This window comes from Xyrauchen texanus, chromosome 5 (genome assembly GCF_025860055.1).
Source record: "Xyrauchen texanus isolate HMW12.3.18 chromosome 5, RBS_HiC_50CHRs, whole genome shotgun sequence".
Taxonomy (NCBI): Eukaryota; Metazoa; Chordata; class Actinopteri; order Cypriniformes; family Catostomidae; genus Xyrauchen; species Xyrauchen texanus.
In genome coordinates, this window is record NC_068280.1 from 3,486,533 (window position 1) to 3,507,629 (window position 21,097).

At 38.5% G+C, this 21,097-nt stretch overlaps 1 protein-coding gene across 10 annotated transcripts in view; it reads right to left on the minus strand.

Annotated features, from left to right (window-relative positions):
• inpp4b (inositol polyphosphate-4-phosphatase type II B) overlaps window positions 1-21,097 on the minus strand; it is a 156,981-nt gene that overhangs the window by 16,125 nt on the left and 119,759 nt on the right. For all 10 annotated transcript variants that reach the window (XM_052127595.1, XM_052127604.1, XM_052127593.1 and 7 more), the window contains 4 exons: window positions 18,224-18,487; window positions 16,185-16,323; window positions 2,681-2,856; window positions 2,049-2,172 (listed from right to left, as the gene is read on the minus strand). In XM_052127595.1, coding sequence (XP_051983555.1) covers window positions 2,049-2,172; window positions 2,681-2,856; window positions 16,185-16,323; window positions 18,224-18,487 — 703 coding nt within the window. The remainder of the gene's footprint in view (window positions 1-2,048; window positions 2,173-2,680; window positions 2,857-16,184; window positions 16,324-18,223; window positions 18,488-21,097) is intronic.

A 21,097-nucleotide genomic window follows, 5' to 3' on the forward strand; every position in this document is an offset into this window, starting at 1 on the left:
CTGTGGCCAAAAGTATTAGCAGTGACATATATTTTGTGTTTTGCAAAGTTTTCTGCTTCAGTTGTTGTGGTGTTGATTAACATTGTTTCTAGATTATTGTGCAGAGTGATCAGATGCATTTTAAATCATTGCAAAAAGCTTCATTGGCCAAAAAAATTAACTTTATCACAAAAACCTAAATTTCACTTTTTTTGGCACTGGCACTAGCACAATATGACCAGCTAACATCATTTCACTAATCATATCAGCAGCACCTGGGAAAGTGTGAGCGAGTACTAGTCAGGTGAAATCACTCTATCATTCTGATTGGATGATAAGAGCAGACTGATTGCTATAAAATGAGGGAAGAAGTGCTTCCAATCATTGTGTTCTTGTTAGCGACGGTTACCTCTAAAGAAAGACGTGCAGCCATCATCGCTTTGCATCAAAATGGCTTCACATGCAAGGAAAATGCTGCAAAGAATATTGCACCTGAAAGAACCATTTACCGGATCACCAACAACTTCTAGGAGAGAGGTTCAACTGCAGTGAAGAAGGCTTCAGGACATCCCAGAGTGTCCAGCAAGCGCCAGGACCGTCTCCACCAGTGCAGAGCTCAATATTAGCAGCAGGTTGGTGTGAGGGCATCTGCACGCACAGTGAGGCGAAGACTTTTGAACAATGGCTTGGTGCCAAGAAGGGCAGCAAAGAAGCCACTTCTCTCAAAGACAAACATCAAGGACAGACTGAAATTCTGCAGGAAGTACAAGGATTGGACAGCAGAAGACTGGTGCAAAGTTATTTTCTCTGATGAAGCCCCCTTCCGACTGTTTGGGACATCTGGAAAAATCGATAGTCCGGAGAAGAAAAGGTGAACACTACCATGAGTCCTGTGTTGTGCCAACAGTGAAGCATCCTGAGACCATCCATGTGTGGGGTTGCTTTTCATCACAGGGAGTGGGCTCGCTCACAATCCTGCCCAAAACACTGCCATGAATAATTTGGTGATTATCCGTGCATTTTCCAGAATGATGAAGCACCATGTCACAAGGCAAGAGTGATAATGAAGTGGCTCGGGGATCATTACATTGAAATTTTGGATCTGTGGCCAGGCAACTCCCCGGATCTTAATCCCATAGAGAACCTGTGGTCAATCCTCAAAAGGCGAGTGGACAAACAGAAGCCCACGAATTGTGATCAACTCTGAGCACTAATAAGGCAAGAATGGATCGCCATAAGTCAGGATTTGGCCCAGAAGCTGATATCCAGCATGCCAGAGCGAATTGCAGAGGTTATGAAGAACAAGCGTCAACACTGTAAATATCGACTCTTTGCATATAATGTCTTTGCCAATAAAAGCCTTTAAAACTCATGAAACGCTTATCATTGTTTTCCAGTTTACCATAGAAACATGTGAAAAAATAATCTACAAATACTGAAGAAGAACACTTTGCAAAACACAAAATGTATGTCACTGCCAACACTTTTGGCCTCTGCTGTAGTTCTTAATACTACTTAATAAAAAACTAAAACAGCCTCAATGCATCCTTGCAAACAATGTTATTACAACTTTACAGAGAAATATGTTGACACATCATTAAAACCTGTATTCAGCATCCATGTCTTTTTAAATGCACGTGTGTGTGTGTATGTGTGTGTGTGTGTTTAACTGTAAGTTTGGTTGCAGGATAAACAGTTCTATGGATAACTACATAACAAATTTCAGACATGTAAGATTAATATTGTATATTAATATCTGATCTCTGCTGTGCAAATATTTAGAGTGAAAGTTACACATGCTTTTAAAGTGAACTAAAACACAGAATCAAGTGTAAAATAAAGTAAGCAAACCAAAAACCTCCCCTGTGCACAATGCACTGTTGCTTTTAGAAATTTGTGGCAACAGCATTATGATGAAATATCAAAGTTCAATTAATGCTGGATAACTAGTCAGTTTTGTTCTGTTTAGAGGTTTAGGTTGGTACAAAGGCATGCTATTTTGGGCCTGTTTTGCTTGCAGATGTACTGCACATGAATTGGGAGAGATTGTTTGTGGTTAAGATACTCACTGTAAGTACTAAGCAGACTTTCAAACTGGGCCACCAGTCCAACCGCATGCAGCTGTCTGAGAAAGCCCTTATCTTCCAAACCTGCATATAAGCGCATGACAAATCCACATGCCAACGCTGCCAGCTGCACACAAAAACAAATACATAACAAATGCCTTGTTAAAACAACTGCAATAAAACCAGGACTTTCTCTCACACAGCGGCCTCTCTCCGTTACCATAGTGTTTCTAATAAAGTGTTTTGTGAGTGTACAGTATATCCAGTGCATACATGTTTACTTAAGAGTTATTATTTAATGATAGTCTTCCCCTCCACCAAAGCTCTGAAATAGACTCCAACGGTCATGGACTATAATGGCATATCAATGCCAAAAGTCATCGGTTCTTGTTTGTCTTGTGACCAAATGTCATTGACTCCATATCTGATTACAATTTTCAATGAATAACAACTTAAATTTCAGTCGGTCCTTCCCTCAAAGCTATCAAATGTTCTATAGCACACAAGTCATCTGAAGCACTTTTATGATAACAGCTCAAGCCCCCTTCATTTCCATTATTTAGAAAAGATCTACAAGGACTTTGAACTTATCTAGTGAATTTGACAGCAATGTTTGCTTGTTGGATTTGGCTCACCGCTTGGCTGAAGACCGTGTCTCGTCTCTGCTGAAGCTGGAGGCCTTGTACAGAGCTGCACGCTGCTTCCTGCAGCAACACAAAACTCATGGAGCGACACGCTCTCTCTGACACTTCAGCAACACATTCCTTCAGGGACTGCACCAGGATGCCGAGCTGCTCGCACCAATCTGCAACTATTTGGAGAATGTGTGAGGAAACATTCGTGACCCAGTTTTCCACACCAAAGATATCAGAAAATATCAGAAGTTACCAAACCCCTCAGAATATCTTAGCAACCACACAGCAATGCCCTGACAACCAAACACAACACCCTAGCATCATGGTGGCTGTGAACTCCAAAGCCTCACTAGCAAGTCAGTCAACCGTCGGCCATCATTGAAATGCTCTAGGGAGGCTATTTCCAGTCATGAAAGTGCAGCTCCTATTTACTTCAATGCGGATAGACAGAAATCTCTAAAAACGATTGGTCAAGATTACGATCAAAGGGCATATTTCAAATCAGCAATAAAATCTGAGAACAATGGAATCATAAATTGTGATCCTTTACCTCAGAATACGCTAAAAAGCGCAATTTTCCCGGTTGTGTAGCTAATGTGCATGCACGTTCTAGAGTTGATTGACAGGTGATGTCTGTATCTAAAAGGCTCTTTTAATTGTAAGCCGGGACGTCGTTTTAATTAAAAAAATATACTTCATATTTATAGCAATATAATAATATTTTTTTAGACACTCACTCAGTGGTAGCCTATTTGGATTATTGATGCGACACTCATTTTTTGTTATTCAGAATAGGTCCCACTTTATATTAGGTGTCTTTAACTACTATGTAATAACATTAAAACACATGTAATACAATGTAGTAACTGTGTAACTAAATATTGTTCTGCAAATTTCTTACAAAATTCACACTTGCTGCTTCCGAAGTTGAGGTACGGATAGGTTTATGAGTAGAGTAGCGGTTAGGGATTAGGGGAGGGGATAGGTTTAGGGGAAGTGTTAGGTTTAGGGGAGGGGTTGGGCTTAGTATTTAGGGTTGGGGGTGGGTTAGGTTAAGGGGTTAGGGGAGGGATTAAGGTTTAAGATTTAGGGTTGGGGAAGGGTTAGGTTAAGGGGTTAGGGGAGGGATTAAGGTTTAAGATTTAGGGTTGGGGAAGGGTTAGGTTAAGGGGTTAGGGGAGGGATTAAGGTTTAAGATTTAGGGTTGGGGGAAGGGTTAGGTTAAGGGGTTAGGGGAGGGATTAAGGTTTAAGATTTAGGGTTGGGGAAGGGTTAGGTTAAGGGGTTAGGGGAGGGATTAAGGTTTAAGATTTAGGGTTGGGGAAGGGTTAGGTTAAGGGGTTAGGGGAGGGGTTGGGCTTAGTATTTAGGGTTGGTGATGGGTTAGGTTAAGGGGTTAGGGGAGGGATTAAGGTTTAAGATTTAGGGTTGGGTTAGGTTAAGGGTTAGGAGGGATTAAGGTTTAAGATTTAGGTTGGGGAAGGGTTAGGTTAAGGGTTAGGAGGATTAAGGTTTAAGATTTAGGGTTGGGGTTGGGTTAGGTTAAGGGGTTAGGGGAGGGATTAAGGTTTAAGATTTAGGGTTGGGGGAAGGGTTAGGTTAAGGGGTTAGGGGAGGGATTAAGGTTTAAGATTTAGGTTGGGGGTTAGGTTAAGGGGTTAGGAGGGTTAAGGTTTAGGGTTGGGAAGGCTAGGTTAGGGATTAGGGGAGGGATTAAGGTTTAAGATTTAGGGTTGGGGATGGGTTAGGTTTAGGGGTTAGGGTTTAGGGGAAGCGTTAGGTTTAGGGGAGGGATTAAGATTTAGGGTTGGGGAAGGGTTAGGTTTAGGGGTTAGGATTTAGGGGAAGCGTTAGGTTTAGGGGAGGGATTATGTTTTAGGGTTGGGGAAGGGTTAGGTTTTTTTAACTTTATTTTTTTGGTTTTTTGACAAAAAAAAACAAACAAAAAACCAGACAGACAGACCAAGGAATACCAGGCAAATACGTCGTAGATTAACAGAAATGCTCAACATCATGTAAAACAGGGAGAGAGAAAAACAAAACAAAAAAACAAAAAAAAAAAACAAGACATATACATCTCAATTTGTATTCAGATAAGATATCCATTTTTCCCAATATGCTTCACATTTACTCCTGGCATGTCTCAGAGAGAAAGTCAAATATTCCATAACATAAATTTCCCGCACTATTTCTATCCATTCAGCAATTGTCGGGGATTCTTTACTTAGCCATTTCCTAGTTATTGTTTTCTTGCTACCTGCTAAGAGTATTTGTAACAAATATCTATCTGCCTTTCTCAGTCCTGTTGGTAGATTTCCTAAATACATAACGCTGAAATTAAACTCAAGCTCTGAGCCGATTATTGACCTAATTGCCGTCACAACCTCTACCCAATACAAGGAAATAATAGGACACTCCCAAAAGATATGATAATGACCAGCTGACATATTACCACACACTCTCCAACACTGACCATGTTCAGGATTATTGCTCTGTGACTTTTTTATATTGGGGGTTATAAAGAATCTTAAAGTGTTTTTCCAAGTGAATTCCCTCCACAGACCTGAGCTAGAGGTGGTAGATTGTGTTCTGCATATATTCAACCAGTCATCCCCACTTATCTTTATGCTAGCTTCTTTTTCCTACCTCATTTTTACATACATTGTTGAGAGTCCCTGTCCAACTGTAAATATGAATATAACTTGGAAATCAGTTTTCTGCTGGTATTACCCTTATATGCGTCGATGAATATTCTAATCAGGTCTGTTCCTTCTCTCCAGTAGTTTTAATATGTTTATCAAAGTGGTGTCTCAATTGAAGGTATCTGAAGAAATCTTCCTTCCCTAAATAGTATGTATCTATGAGTTTTTAAAGGCATCCAAACCGTCAGTAGAGGATATCATACAGTACGAAGTGATACCTGAATTAGTCCATTGCTTGAATCTACTGTCCAGACTAGCTGGTGCAAATTCTGTATCATATTCCACCCAACGTAATATTCGTGTATTTCTTTCAAATTCCTTATTTTTAAGTAGTTTGTGCCAGACGTTAAAAGGGGCTGCCATCCAATTAGTGAGTTTGTTCAGATGTTTCTTCAGGAGAGTTTTTTTCACCCAGTATAGATTGAAGAGGTATGCTTATTTGATTTTGCTCGAAGTCCTTCCATTTGGCATCACACTCAGGGTCACACCAACAAACTAGAGAACGTAACTGTGCTGCTCTATAATAATCTTCCAAGCACGGTAGAGCCATACCACCTTTGTCCTTGGGGAGTTGTAATGTTTGAAATCTTTTCCCCAAATAAAGGAGATAATTCTATTCCATTCACTGAATTGTTTGAGAGGCACTTCTACAGGCAATGATTGAAAAAGAAAAAGCAGCCTGGGTAGTATATTCATCTTTATAGCATCTATTCGGTTATGCATGTTCATTGGTAATAATGACCAACGGTTCAAGTCTGCTCTAATATCAGCTGTTATAGGAATGTAATTGTGGTTATAAATGGCAGAGACCTCTTTAGGTATGTGTACCCCTAAATATTTAATAGTATTACCTTTCCATTTAAATTGACAGATTTTATAAATGTTTTCTTGTGGTTCGTAGTTGAAAGTAAACGTTTGAGTTTTATGCAGATTTAATTTATAGCCGGAATATGAACCAAATTCTTTAAGAGGAGATAATAATTTGGGCAAATTGCATTAGGATTGGTTAGTGTCACGAGTATGTCGTCCGCATATGCACATATCTTATATTGTGTGTCTCCTATCAATACCCCCGTTATATCCTTATCATCTCTGATTGCCTGCGCCAGAGGCTCTATGAAGAGGGCAAATAGAGTGGGACTGAGGGGGCATCCCTGTCGACATCCCCTTTCAAGAAGAATTGTTTTGGATAAGTCCCCATTTATTTTAATTCTAGCCGTAGGAGAGGAATATAGGGAGTTCAAACATCTAATTACCTGGTCATTGAAACCAAAACGCTTAAGGACCAAATATAAATATTCCCATCGGACAGAATCAAAAGCCTTTTCAGCGTCAAGACTTATAACCACCGATTCCATGTCACTGTTTCTTATATGATCAATGAGGTGGAGAGCCCGTCTTACATTATTATAGCATATAATCTATAATCTATATTTAAAACTGATATAGGTCTATAAGAGCTGCAATCCGTTTTGTTTTTACCCATTTTAGGGATCACTGAGATTCCTGCTTGTCTCCAGGACAGCGGGGTCTCGCCACCTCCAAGAACATAGTTAAAGCAATCCTTGAGCATTGGTGTTATTGTTTCCCTGAGGATTTTATACCATTCAGATGGGTACCCATCGGCACCTGGCATTTTATTCGCTTTCAATCTTGATATTGCCTTCTTTATTTCATCGTCTGTTATCTCCTGGGTTATTATTTTATTTTGCTCTGTCCCTAAAGATGGTAAATCCAAAGATGTTAGAAAGGATGACATGACAGCTGACTCTGTTGTCCGAGGTTGAGCATATTATTTTGTGTAGTACGTTTCAAAGGCATTTTGTATGTCTTCCAAATTATGGTACATCTCATTGGTTCTGGGGTCCTTCACTTTATGTATAGATCTCTCGGCCTGTTGCTTTCGTATTCTCCATGCAAGTAGTTTCTTAGATTTTGGGCCATTTTCATAGAAATTTTGTTTAATTAGTTTAGCTCTCTTCTCTACTTGGTTTTCATATAGGTCATTTAAGGTTTGTTTAGTCTTCGTTATGTCATTTAGAATATTAGGGTCATTATACTCCATATGTTTACTCTCCAGTGATTTTAACTTTTCAGTCAAGTCCTTAATTTGTCTCTCTTTTTCCTTTTTCTTCTGAGCCGACCACATCATAAGTTTACCTCTAATAACAGCTTTTGCAGCATCCCATAATGTACTAGAGGATACTGCTCCATTATCATTATAGGTCATATAATCTTTAAATTCTGTCTTTATATACTTTTGACATTGAGAGTCATTCAGAAGGCTAGTGTTAAATCTCCACAAAGTCTCTTTGGGCTTGTTGTCTAAATGCAATGTCAAGTACACCCCTGCATGGTCAGAAATGTCTCTTACCCCTATATCGCAATTTATAATCCTATGTCTATCTGAATTTAGCATAAAAAAATAGTCAATTCTTGAGTACGCGGAGTGAGGGTGCGAAAAAAAAGTAAAATGTTTATCATATGGGTGGAGTTTTCTCCATGTCTATCATTCCTATTTCTTTAAGCAGTTTTTTAGCATATAATGCTTCAGGTCTTATGTTTTTTATTCTATTTGAGGAGTCCAAGGTTGGCTGTAGCTGGATGTTCCAGTCCCCCCCACATATCAATACCCCTGACGTTTCCGTAGAGATCATATTAAAAACTTTCTTGATCAGCTGTTTATCATGTCCTGGTGGTCTGTATACATTCATTAATGTAACTTCTTTATGGTCTATAAGACCTTTGACCAGTAAGTACCGCCCTTCTTTGTCAGTAATTTGTGAGGAGAACTGGAAATTTACATTATTTGAAATTAGGATAGCTACCCCCCTCGCACTTCCTCTTTCGAAGGAGGAGTGATATGAGTTTTTGAAACCCATTTTCCGCAACTTTTCATGTTCAATATTTGAAAGATGTGTTTCTTGCCAGAACATAATGTCTTGTTTTTCTCTTTTCATTTTGGCGATTACTTTACTTCTTTTTATAGGATTATGTAATCCGTTTACATTAAGGGTGATTTTTCTATATTTTTGATGAGGCATTTTAGTCAATAGAGAAGAAAAAAAAGTTTACCAAGACGTTTAAGTATCCCTGAAAGGCCTGAACAAATGAACTTCTGTCTGTGATTTGAAATAAAACTTAACACATGAATACAAACATTTAACATTAGTGACTTCCATCTCTGAAGTATGAATTCTACTTCAAAAACAAGAGGGGAAACCCTACATCTGAAAAGGGCCCCTCTAAGCATGGACCAAAATCTCTGACTACATGAAATCAGAACAGTCCACATAGAAAAACAGACATAAATTCCCAGATGTGGTCAGTTTAAATTTCTCTAACTTGCATAAATAGGAAAATTCGCCTGGTCTTATGGAAATACAGTTCGACGTAGAACTGTGGAGGCTATACTCTTACCGGCCTTTTCAAAAGTTACTCAGTCACTCATAGCACCTTCGTTGTGTCGAAATCCCTTTAGTTTCTCCTGGATGTGTTTCATGCGTGCATCTCGGTGAGGACGCGATGTAGCACCTGTCGTTTCCCAGGCAGGTTGTCTCCGTCTCTTTGTCTCTGTGGCACGTTCTCCCGCCGGGGTCCCGATTCCGCCGTTCGGCATCAGTCCCCTTTTCTTCAGGTCCTCCATCGCCTCTGATGCGCTGTTGTATATAACTGCACCTGTGTCGAGAAACACTCTAAGTCTCGCTGGGTGAAGAGTCTGAAAACGGAGCCCCTGTTCTTTAAGTGCCTTTCTGATGGTGGAGTAAGCCTTTCTTTTCATAACTATTTCGGTTGGGTAGTCTTGCTCGAAAAACACTTTTCTCCCGTCGTACTGGGTGTTATTCTTTTTCCAGGCGGTGCGGAGCACCAGTTCTTTGGTTTTATACTCCAGGAAATAGACAACTATAGACCTCGGGTTAGCGCCTTGTGGTGGTTTGGCTCCAAGGGACCGGTGACAGCGTTGTATAGCAAAGTTGACATCAGGGAGGGACAGCTCCGCTTTAATAAGTGTCTCTAAGAACTCCTGTACGTTGTCTCCCTCGGCTCCCTCTGGGATCCCGTGGATGCGTATGTTGTTTCTGCGTGAGCGCGACTCCAAGTCCGTCAGCTGGGCTTGTAATTTGTCTTGGAGCTCCAAAGTGTGGGAAAGCAACTCACTGTTTTCTGCACCCCGCTCCTCCATGTCAGCCACGCTCTGCTCCGTCTCCTCGACTCTATTGGTTATTTCTTTAAAATCGGTAGCAATCGCATTTAGCTTCTGGTTAACATCTTCCCTAAAGTCTACCAGCTCCTTCTTTAGTGGCCCCATTGTTTCGGTAAATTCTTTTTTCAATTCCAAACGAACCGCCTTTATCTCGGCAATAATGTTAGCTTGGATGGCTTCCATGGTCTCGTGGTTAGCTTGCTTGCTAGCACCGTCGTCAGTATCTCCACTTTCAATCGGAGATTTATCATCTATCTTCGGGTTTTGCTGCGATTTTCTTTTTGTCTTTCTCCTATTCCCCCCTCTCATGCTATAAATGAAAACCTTTCCTAACTGGATAACCAGTATTTATTTCAGGGGAGTAAGACCGTCTGGGAGCCTCTAACTTAAGCTGCTGATCGCGTCCGCGCCATCCGAAAGTCCCCCCGGGAAGGGTTAGGTTTAAGGTTTAGAGAAGGTGTTAGGTTTAGAGGAGGGGTTAAGGTTTAGGATTTAGTTTTGGGGAAGGGTTAGATTTAGGGGTTAGGGGAGGAAATAAGGCCTAAGATTTAGGGTTGGGGAAGAGTTAGGTTAAGGGGAAGCATTAGGATTAGAGGTTAGGGGAGGAATTTAGGTTTAGGATTAAGGGTTGAGGATGGGTTAGGTTAAAGGGTTAGGGGAGGAATTTAGGTTTAGGATTTAGTGTTGGGAAGGGTTAGGTTTAATGTTTAGGAGACGGGTTAGGTTAGGGCAGGGGTGTCCAAATTTTTTTTCCGTGGGCCGCATCGCTGTGATATTTAAAAACAATTGTTAGAAGCTACTAGATTGCCACTATGCATAATCTTTATACTGTACAGTTAATATTATGCAAGTTTTATTCATAATTTGTGCTCTATGTGTTGGCCCTACAGGTAAATAAAGAATTGGGTATTTCACTCACAAAGAACTCATTGTAACTGCATTTTACACTAAATATTATACTCATTTATTCACATTTGTATCTTTTTGACGGCCAATCAGTGGCATTGAAAAACACATATAGAGCTGCTATGAGTATTGGGTGTGACCCATAACAACATTTTATCACTTTATGAAGTGATGCAAGGAATTACTCAAAGAGTTACTGTTTAAAACAACGCAATTATTACTTCTGTTCTGTTGTTACTTACGTTACAAATACGATTTTATTGTGATAAAAATGATGATGCTTCATTTTATTTTGTAGAAGTGCATGTGCAAGCTGACATCCGACACCGATGTGCATGTGTTTTAAGCGCTCTCTCTCTTACAGTGTGTCCTCACTCCAATAGCACTGGGAGGCCCGTGACACAATTTTCTTGTTTCAACTATATATCAGAATGAACCAGTTAATTACACTTTACTTCCCAGTGCTACAGAGGACATTTTGGAAGAGTATGTTCGGTTCGTACGTCTCTGTGCAAGCTCAATAAACTCATTGTACAGCCGCTCCCACAACAGCAGCTCTATTACGTTGTATGATGTGAGGTATTGGAACAAGTACATGAGTAATGTATCTAACCCTGATGCCAATCCTTTAATAAATGCATCATTCTTTCTGTGACACATTGGTAAAACAGAGTATTCCGAACTCCTGTTGAACTCAGCCAGTGGATGACAGCGACATCCAGTGCCCAAAATATGAATTTCATTTCATTTCTCCATAGCAGGCCTAATTCTGTTGGGCCGTGGGCTGGCCTTCAGACACCCCAGGATTAGGGGCTAGGATTTAGGGCAACAGTTCCTTGTTGCATGAGAAGTATTTACTCTGACACAATACCACATCTATTATACAGAGAGCATAATATGCACATTTTACATGTGGAAATGATCACATACTTACAATACAAATGCACATCAACGCCACCACAATGCAAGTGGGAATTAACAAAGGATTTTTAGACTTAGGAGCAATTAAACAGCCATTTTGGAAACAAATTGGTACTGATCATAATTAGGTTTCAATCGTGGATGTGTACTGTACAATTAGGACCGACAGAAAATGCTACTCTTTTAGCCAGTTCATAAGGCTACAGGTTTGTACGACAAAACGACACATTTCCATTATTATCTGTGGAAGTACGTGAATGCTGAAATTCAGAAATAGAAAAAGCATCAACTACACACCAAATCTGCATCATTTGGTGTGTGTGTGTGTGTGTGTGTAGAGAGAAAATCTCAGACACCATTTCTGAAATGTCCAAATGCTTTAACATGACTTGAAGGCTTAGCAGATCAGCTTAACACTTAGAAATGTTGATATTTGAATCCGAATCTAATGGGCTCAAAACATTATGAAATAATAACTTGTTACTCGGCTTATAGCCAATTCTTCACATTGTGAGTTGTGCAGTTTCAGTCAATGCCCAATAGGTGGCAGCATTGACTAGATGTAAACACTGTTTTGTCACTAAATCAGTTGTTGTTTTTCTCACACCTAGTGTCAGTAGTGCAGTGCTTTTAGTTCATGATAAATCCATGAATGGTGGTAAAAATGCAGCTCTCGAATGAAGATCTGACCAAGTGGCATGTTTGGAAGGGAGGCTTATTATAATGTGAAAAATGTCCAACCATTAACAAGCAGTAATAATGTGTAGGCCTATATATAATTAAAACATTTCAGATAATTAAAATGCATTACATTCTTGTGGCAGAAGAATTCATCATTGATAAGATGATACAAAAAATGGCTTTAGAATACAATGTATTGTTTATTAACATATTATTGATCATAAGTCAATCATTGAGATCTCTTAGTTCGCATTTGCGCTCCATCAAGTGGTTTTGAACACAAGAATGTAACTCATGTTTGTGTTGTTGCTGCTGAAGTGTTTCTTCACTGTATAAACTGTGTGTTGCTCATACAGCTGAAGTTTCACTTACTGCCCTCTGGAGTAAACAGGTGGTACTACACGCTTGCATTTCTCAGGAATCTTCCTTATTATGGTCCGTGGGCATGCGATTAATTGCGTTAATTTTTTTAAATGTGTTGTTTTTAAATCGACAGCCCTAATAATATTATACAAACCATAATATCCACTTCAGCATCTTGCCTGGCACACCAACAGTTTCAGACACCTTTGTCCACACATCGTTTTTTATTTTATTTACATCCCTGTAAGCAAACAGGGACAGACCGTATATTACGCGAAAACTCGCCGCGACGATTATCAGTTTCTACGCCATTTTTGTCTTCGGAACTAATGTTTGGTGGGAACCAAAGTTTACACGGTTGTGTTCGCTAGAGCGGAGCACTTCTATACTCCAAGTCGCCGGCGGACCGCATCAAAGCTCATTACCATAATGTTGCCCGCACTTGAACTTTCCACTGACGCCCAAGACGCGCCGGCCACGGACGTGCCACTTCTCACCGCCGATAGACGCTGGCTGCCACAGAAAATGAATGACTTCTGGTCGATTTGACGCTCTCGACGCCTCTGGTCTAAAGTATTAGCAATGGATTTGATAAATTCGGTGATGTTTTGTGATATTAGTGGGTTTGTCTCACAATAATAATTTCCATTCTGCTTGATAGAATGACAGAAATCAGTGTGATAATCAGTTTTGGGTAAATTACTCAAATGAATAATTACTTCTCTAAAATGTAATCATATTACTGATTACTTTATCTAAAAAGTAATCACATTACTACTTAGTTTACATTTAAGTTACTTTCTTCCTGTCACTTTTCCTAGTCTGTATTTTCTCATTCATTGTCGCGCTAAAAGACGTACATATGAATTCCTATTTTAAATGTATTTTACATATTACTTAAGTGCAAGTAATGTACTTAAAAGTAATTACTTTCTTTGAAAGTATGTAACCGCAAACTAAATACAAGAATATAAAATGTAATGCATTACATTACTTTTTTGACTAAAAAGTAATTAGAATACAGTAATTAATTACTTTGTAATCGGATACACCCAACACTGACGAAATAATAAACATTTCAAAAGATGGTTAAAAATAAATAATTAAATATATATATATATATATATATATATATATATATATATATATATATATATATAAAAATAACTTCAGTCGACACCGTCATGCAAGCTAACACACTTTTACCCTTTATTTCCACCCTGTTAAGTTCTGTCCTATTAATGTTCTGGTCATTGTGTAAATAATGATGTTATAGTTTTTCAAGTTTAAAGGGATAGTTCACCCAAAAATTAAAATTATAATTTACATTATTGACTCACCCTCATGCCATCCCATTCTGCTGAACACAAAAGACTTTTAGAAGAATATTTCAGCTCTGTAGGTCCAAACAATGCAAGTGAATGGTGACCAAAACTTTGAAGTTCCATAAAGCACATAAAGGCAGCATAGCACCTGCAAAATGCGACGAGGCTGAATCCAGTTCGCAGCTCCTCGTCCAAATGTATTTCATGCACGGGTAATTGTGCTCATCTACCCGCAACAGGCGGGCGAACTGTAAGACGTCTCGGAGTGACACATGACAAGAGTTAGCCACAAAGACATGCGTTTGAAGAAACGCACTTTATTATATTTTCAAGAACAGACAAAAGAAAATCCCTCAGTGCTTGTGTCTGATTCGCTGTTTGTTCAGAGGCGTGCAGCACGAGCCGGTCTCCTTTAACAAGCGCAAGAGTTTTCACTTTTTTTTCTCCATTTCATTCGTCTGAAAACTTTACCAGAATAATGATGTCGGTGAGAATGCTGCAAATGATCTCGGATCATCTCGGAAGGTGCTGTGAGTTTAGTTCACTTTATTTATACGCATCATTATCATTTAGTTCTTAATCTGTAGGCTATTAGTATTTTCCTCCTGTTGTCAGATGCTTGCGTGATGGCAAATGGACCCATTGGAGACGGTAAATATTTGGATTTGGGGAGGTGGTTAAATAAGATTTTTGAACACTTTGTTATTTTATAGCTTTATTCGTTTAGTTTAAAGTGCAATTTTAATCTAGAAATGTCTTGTTTATGTTTTTCACGTTTCAATAAATTAATTACATTTTTAAAGCAAAAATAATAAAGCAAAAAATGCAAGTCCCTCGGCAGATGGGCTGATGATGTAATCGTATATTATGATATTTTTTATGCCGATTATCGCAAAAATGTATTTTTACCCATCACCCAGTCCTACTGCCCAGTGTGTGGCGATATGCACGAAGAATGCGAATCGCCAAAAACAAAGAAGAAAAATGTGAAAGCGGAAATTTGTAGTAAAAAGGACTTAAATATTGATCTGCTTCTAGCCTACACCTATCATATCGCTTCTGAAGACATGGATTAAACCACTGGAGTTGTATGAATTATTGCTGCCTTTTTATCATTTTTAGAACTTAAAAGTTCTGGTCACCATTCACTTGCATTGTATGGACATCCAGAGCTGAAATATTCTTCTTAGAATCTTTATTTGTGTTCAACAGAAGAAAGAAAGTCACACACATCCAGGGTTGGGGAGTAACGGAATACATGTAACAGGATTATGTATTTAAAATACAAAATATAAGTAACTGTATTCCACTACAGTTACAATTTATATAATTGGTAATTAGAATACAGTTACATTCAAAAAGTAGTTTGATTACTGACAAGATTACTTTGCATTTTATTGTCATTTGTTTCATTTAATATTTAGTGCTTTCAGATATATATATATATATATATATATATATATATATATATATATATATATATATATATATATACACACACATTTATACATATAAATGATCCAAAGTGCATTTGAACAGCAGTGAAACACTTTCTTATGATGTGTTACATTCATACGAGCAGACAGAGAAGTACGTTTGAAGTACGTTTGGAGCAGAAGAAATAGAAATAAACCTTGTGTAAATTGTTAGCTTTATGCTAAGCTAAAATGCTATTTCTAGCCATTTTACATGCACATGTGACCAGACACCATCATATTTATTATCAAGAAAATTCACATTAGAGCATAATTAATTTTTTTGTACTAAGAAATTTGATATTAGGGCGAAAATCATATTCTTGATGATCATTTTTGTATTGTTTTCCTGTAAAAATACCTAAAAATCATTCAGATAAGATCAATGTGATTGATCTTGTTTTAGAAACAACACTACATCAAATATTTGGGTTTTTCAGAGAATGTATTTTTATAAAGTGTATTTTGTCTGACTGTACTGACAGAGTTTTATAGTCAAAACAAGTGAAAAAATCTACCAGTACTGAAGAAGTAATCCAAAGTATTTAGATTACATTACTGACCTTGAGTAATCTAACGGAATACATTAAAAATGACATTTTACAGCATGTAATCTGTAGTGGAATACATTTTAAAAGTAACCCTCCCAACCCTGCACACATCTGAGATGACATGAGGGTGAGTAAATGATGAGAGAATTTTCATTTTTGGGTGAACTGTCCCTTTAAGTGTCTGATCTTGACCAGAGCATATTTCAGATTCTGGAATACTCTTGTAAATAAATACTTCCTTACAACAAGCTTATTCATTTTATAAAAGTTGAAAGGGTTGAAAAGGTCCTGCAAAACAGGAATGACCCACCTACTTCAGGATTATACAGGATTGTGAGAGTGTAGCTGGATTGTGATTGGACTAATAAAAACATACCAGGGTTGTGTGAGGTGATGACATCAGCAAGGGCGTGGCCAGGAGTTGAATCTTGGTTGTTGTTGTCTTGTTCTTGTAACTTTTCCACCATGGCGATGACACAGTTTAAACTCTTGGCCACGCTGGCCCACACCCTGTCCTAGAAGAGGCAAAACAAGCGTCAATGGACCAACACGGACACCGTGGCATAATATTAAGGTTGTATTTTGAGTAAAAAAAACCCACAGTGAAATCAAAACCATATTGAAAAAGCTATGAAATAGACAAACCTTAATTACGTTTCCCTTCAATATTTCCCAGATTAGATTAGAAAGCTAATATAAAAGCTTTAAAGGCTTGTTTCCTTGGAAAACACAAGGTTTACATTCTTGTGCTTGAAGCTTGAAAGTAACGGCAAACGTAGCGCATCCGTTATTTTGCCATTGATTTAAGATTGTTGTCTTATCTTGGCCTCTAATCCTCTCCTGTTAGCCATGGCTATGACACACACACACACACTCACACTCACTCACTCACTCACTCATGAAGCCAATTATAAGAGCTAGGCAGCACAGTTTAACACCCGCTTTTCACAGCACAGATGACTAAACAAATAAAATAGAATCTCTTTGAGCCCCTTAATACACGATTTTAGCTTGCAGATGCCCTTCAGTAACCGTGCTAAAGGTTTTTAATAACGGCTGCTGAATGTGATAATGTCGCTCGCTCGGTTGCTAATCTGATCCTTTGTCTCACCTAACTTATAAGTCTAGTTTTGTGGAACGATTAGTTTCAACCATGTATCCAGATTAATGTGGAAGTAGCCATACATAGAATATCTAAAGCAGATCAAAGAACATTTGCGAGTTTGTTTACATTTGAAGTTTTGAAAGTTGGAGTTTGAATTAATGAGCATTCCGTTGGCCCGTTTAAACATTCTGTCAATGTAAGCTTTAGGAGATATTTCCAATGTTTTGATTGTCCGCTGTGCAAAAAATAGACTGTCGCCAGAGAGTATTTAGCAGAGACCGGCCACATCTATTCAAATTAATGGGTAACATTTTAACTGTCAACGGATATAGAAAGGAAGTCCTGCCTTACAGGTAAAAGAGCCAACCACCTTTTAGGTACAGACATCGCCTGTCAATCAACTCGAGAATGCGCATGTGCGATAGTTATACGAGCTGTGACAATTGTGTATTTTTTACCGTTATCAGAGGTAAAGAAGTGCAATTTATGATTCCAATGTTGTCAGATTTTATTGCCGATTTGAAATATATGTTCTTTGATCGTAATCTTGATTTCGGTGTTTCCCCATTCAAGTAGATAGGAGCTGCACTGGCATGAATGGAAATAGCCTCCAGAGAGCGTTCCAAAGATGGCCGAAAGTGGACTGACTTGCTAGAAAGACTTTGCTGTCACATAGATTGAAGACTTAAAGCAGATCAAAGGCCTTTTGCGGGTTTGTTTACATTTACATTTCTGACAGTTGTAGTTTGAATTTACGAGCATTCCGTTTGCTAATTTGAACATTCCGTCAATGTATGTCTATTGGAATATTCCAATTTTTGATTGTCTGCTGTGTGAAAACCTCAAGTCTAATTACTTCGAAAAGATACAACACTATTCTAGAACAGTCTGAAGGTCTGTACCAAGTTTGGTGGATGTATCTTAAAAGCTCTAGGAGGAGATTGTGTTAGACATTTTGGTTTTGGTTTAGGGATTTTGAAAAAACTCTAAACAAAGTTTGTAATATAACATTGTGTTGACTTGATAAAGGAATTAATGATTGATTTTTGCTAAGACAACATAAAGTGAAGTGGACATGGCTAACACAAAGCTATCGTATGGACTTCAATGTTGTTTTTGGTCACTAATCACCTTCATTGTATGGGAAATAAATGCTTACACATTTAGCCTAATATCTAATTTTGTGTTCATACTGGTTTGGAATGACATAAGGGTGAGTAAATAATGAACAATTGTTCATTACTGGGTAAGGACTATCTCCTTTAAGTGCACTTCTAATCCATAAACACACAAAACTGAAGAAAACTTGCCCATTCTTCCTCATCATACTCCTTGTGGTGAGGGATGGAGTCTGAGCGGAGTGGAGATGGTTTTCTGTCTTTAGGGGGCGTCTGTGAGCTGTCCACATTGTTGCAGACTGTGTACGGCTTTGTAGTCACACTGGGGTTCGATTCAACCTCAGGTGGGCTGGACGGAGAGAAAGATTTGCTGACATAGCCGGGACGGGCGGCGTGTAGGGCTAGGAGGGCGCTCTTTACCAACTCATCCTTCAGAGTGTGCACAAACTGCTTCGTCTGTAGAGAAAGAGAGAGGGGTTGATTTTTCTTTCTTGCTGTATGAAGATCAAATTGAATTCTTGAAATATTTTAAAGAACACCCGTTTCCTTATGCCTCTTAAAGGAATAGTTGTTATTTGTTTGAGGACATTCACTTGCATTGTTTAAAGGAGGAGGCCTGAAATGAAATACTAAAAATCTTAAATTCTGTGTAGATGAAGAAAGAAACTACAATAGATAATCAGATAATCTGTGCAGATAGTTGCTTTATGGCAGATAGTCCCACCCCCTCCATTTTCCTTTGTTAATTAAATTTCCAGTCTCCATCATTTCAAAATAAGAGTCATCGGTGTATTTCAGTCTTGTTTAGTGTTAAAAGTCCCATGTTGTGCACCCAATCTTATATTTTATTTATAATATATATATATTTTTTTCAAATATTTCGTTTCAAATATAAACTACATTTGGGATTTCATTCATTTTGTACTCTCATCTTCCACCACCTTAGTTATTTGTATTCACTATCATTCCAACTAGTGTTGTCAAAAGTACCGACTTCGGTACCAAGTCGATACCGACATTTAAAAAATGTGATGCTTTGAGCGCTGTTGTGTGGAATCGTAAACGCCTCTGATTGGCCATTGTGTTCACGCGCTCATCGGATATGTCTGTGATTGACTACAATGATCAACGCACGGGAGCGTTTGAGAGTACACGGAAGTGTTTGAAGGTTTTTTTAAAAACGGGAGTGGGAGCTTTTGAAAGCACAAGCAGCCGTCTATCAGCGGACCGGTCCTGCTTTCAAACGCTCCCGTGTGTATCTGTGCAAGCACTCGGTGAAGAGCGTCATTGATGTATATTTACAACATGTTTTTGAAACGCTGATCATTGTAGCCAATCAGAGACATATCCGATGAGCGCGTGAACACAATGGCCAATCAGAGGTGTTTACGATTCCGCTGAAAGCGTCACATTTTTTACATTTCAGTATCGACTTGGTACCGTACTTTAGACAACACTAATTCCAACTATATAGCTATACCCATTTATACACACCAATGTTAAAAATATAGAGCTGGTTAATGTGGCTCGGGATAGGGAAGTTTGGGGCCCCCTGCTGCCCCCGCGACCCGACTTCGGATAAGCGGTTGAAGATGGATGGATGGATGGATGGATGAGGGCTGATTAGAACCTGGAACTCCTTGTACTGGAGGCAAAAACTTACCATGAGACCAATCAGTCATTCTGGGAAAAATGTCCTGATCCATTTATTTAACAAAGGTTCTGTGATTTTATTACAAAAAATGACGAGTGCGCTATTGAACATAATACATAATTTGAGGTGTAGTGGAAATGACATGTTGTTTTGGAAGAACAAGCTAAATTAACAGAATTCTTCTGGGATGTATATCCACTGATAAATGATATAAACTAGTGGAAAATGTTTTTTAAAAGAGTGCATTTTTTACTTTTGGACTTTTTAAGTCCATAGGGCCAGTAGTCGGCCCATAGTTAAAGAAACACCCATGATTATATTAACATAAGCCAGTATTTTAAGAGTGCACAAGAGTGTGTGAGGAAGATTCAAGGCACAGAAAGAGAAGCATATCAGAAACAATAATAAGCAGGCAAGGACAAGAGCAAATATCAATGGCCTGGCAATAGAGAGAGAGAGAAGTATGAGAGAGAGAACAGAAGAATGAGCAGAAGGAATAACGAGACACAAGACGTGACTCTTGTTGGTTTCAGTACAACAACAACATATGATACAATTAATCTCCAGTGTGTCGCACAGATATTGAAGAAGGCTCAAAAGATAGAGAGACAGACAGGAATGAGGCAGGGGATGAAGGGATATGAGAAAGAGAGGGAACAGAAAAGGTTTAGTTCACTTTATTAGCAACAGCACAAAAATCACAGATACAGATGCATTTACTTGAGAAACAAAATGACAGACTTTCTCAAATTAAAAATGTTTTCCATTCATTTTGATTCATTTGAATCAGTTCAAATTGTCCGATTCAATAAACTCTGATTCAGTCATTTACATCACTCACAAATGTTCATGTTTCATGATAAATATTTTAGGAAAAATGTGTTCATTTAGTGAAAATTGTGGAAAAATTGTGAAAACTGGAAATTATTATGATTAAAATATTAACAATTATAACAACATTTTTGGTTTGTATTGAATTTTACTTCTTACATTAAATGTTTTGAATCTACTCTGCAACAATGGCTGTTTTGTCAAAATGACGGTTCACCTACTTAATGCGTGTAGAGGTGTACAGACCTAATACAAGATCATCACGCACCCACACAAACACATGCTCACGGCTCGAGACTTCAAGAGAGAATGAAGCAATGATGCCGGCTGATTACTGCTGTTCCACTGCGTCAGAAACAATGTCTCAATCTCAGATTGCAAACTGACAGCGCCAGATGCAGTTCATTAAATACACCAATAAAACACCGCCACCGCCAAACTAGTTACTCTGCCTGGTGACTTCTGTTAGTTTTGGCTGCGGGGTAACATGCCAGACCAATGGCCTCTTGTCAAAGTGCCACGATGTTGCAAATTGAGGTGTTGCCACAATACTAATATGACTTATATATTGCTACATGAGC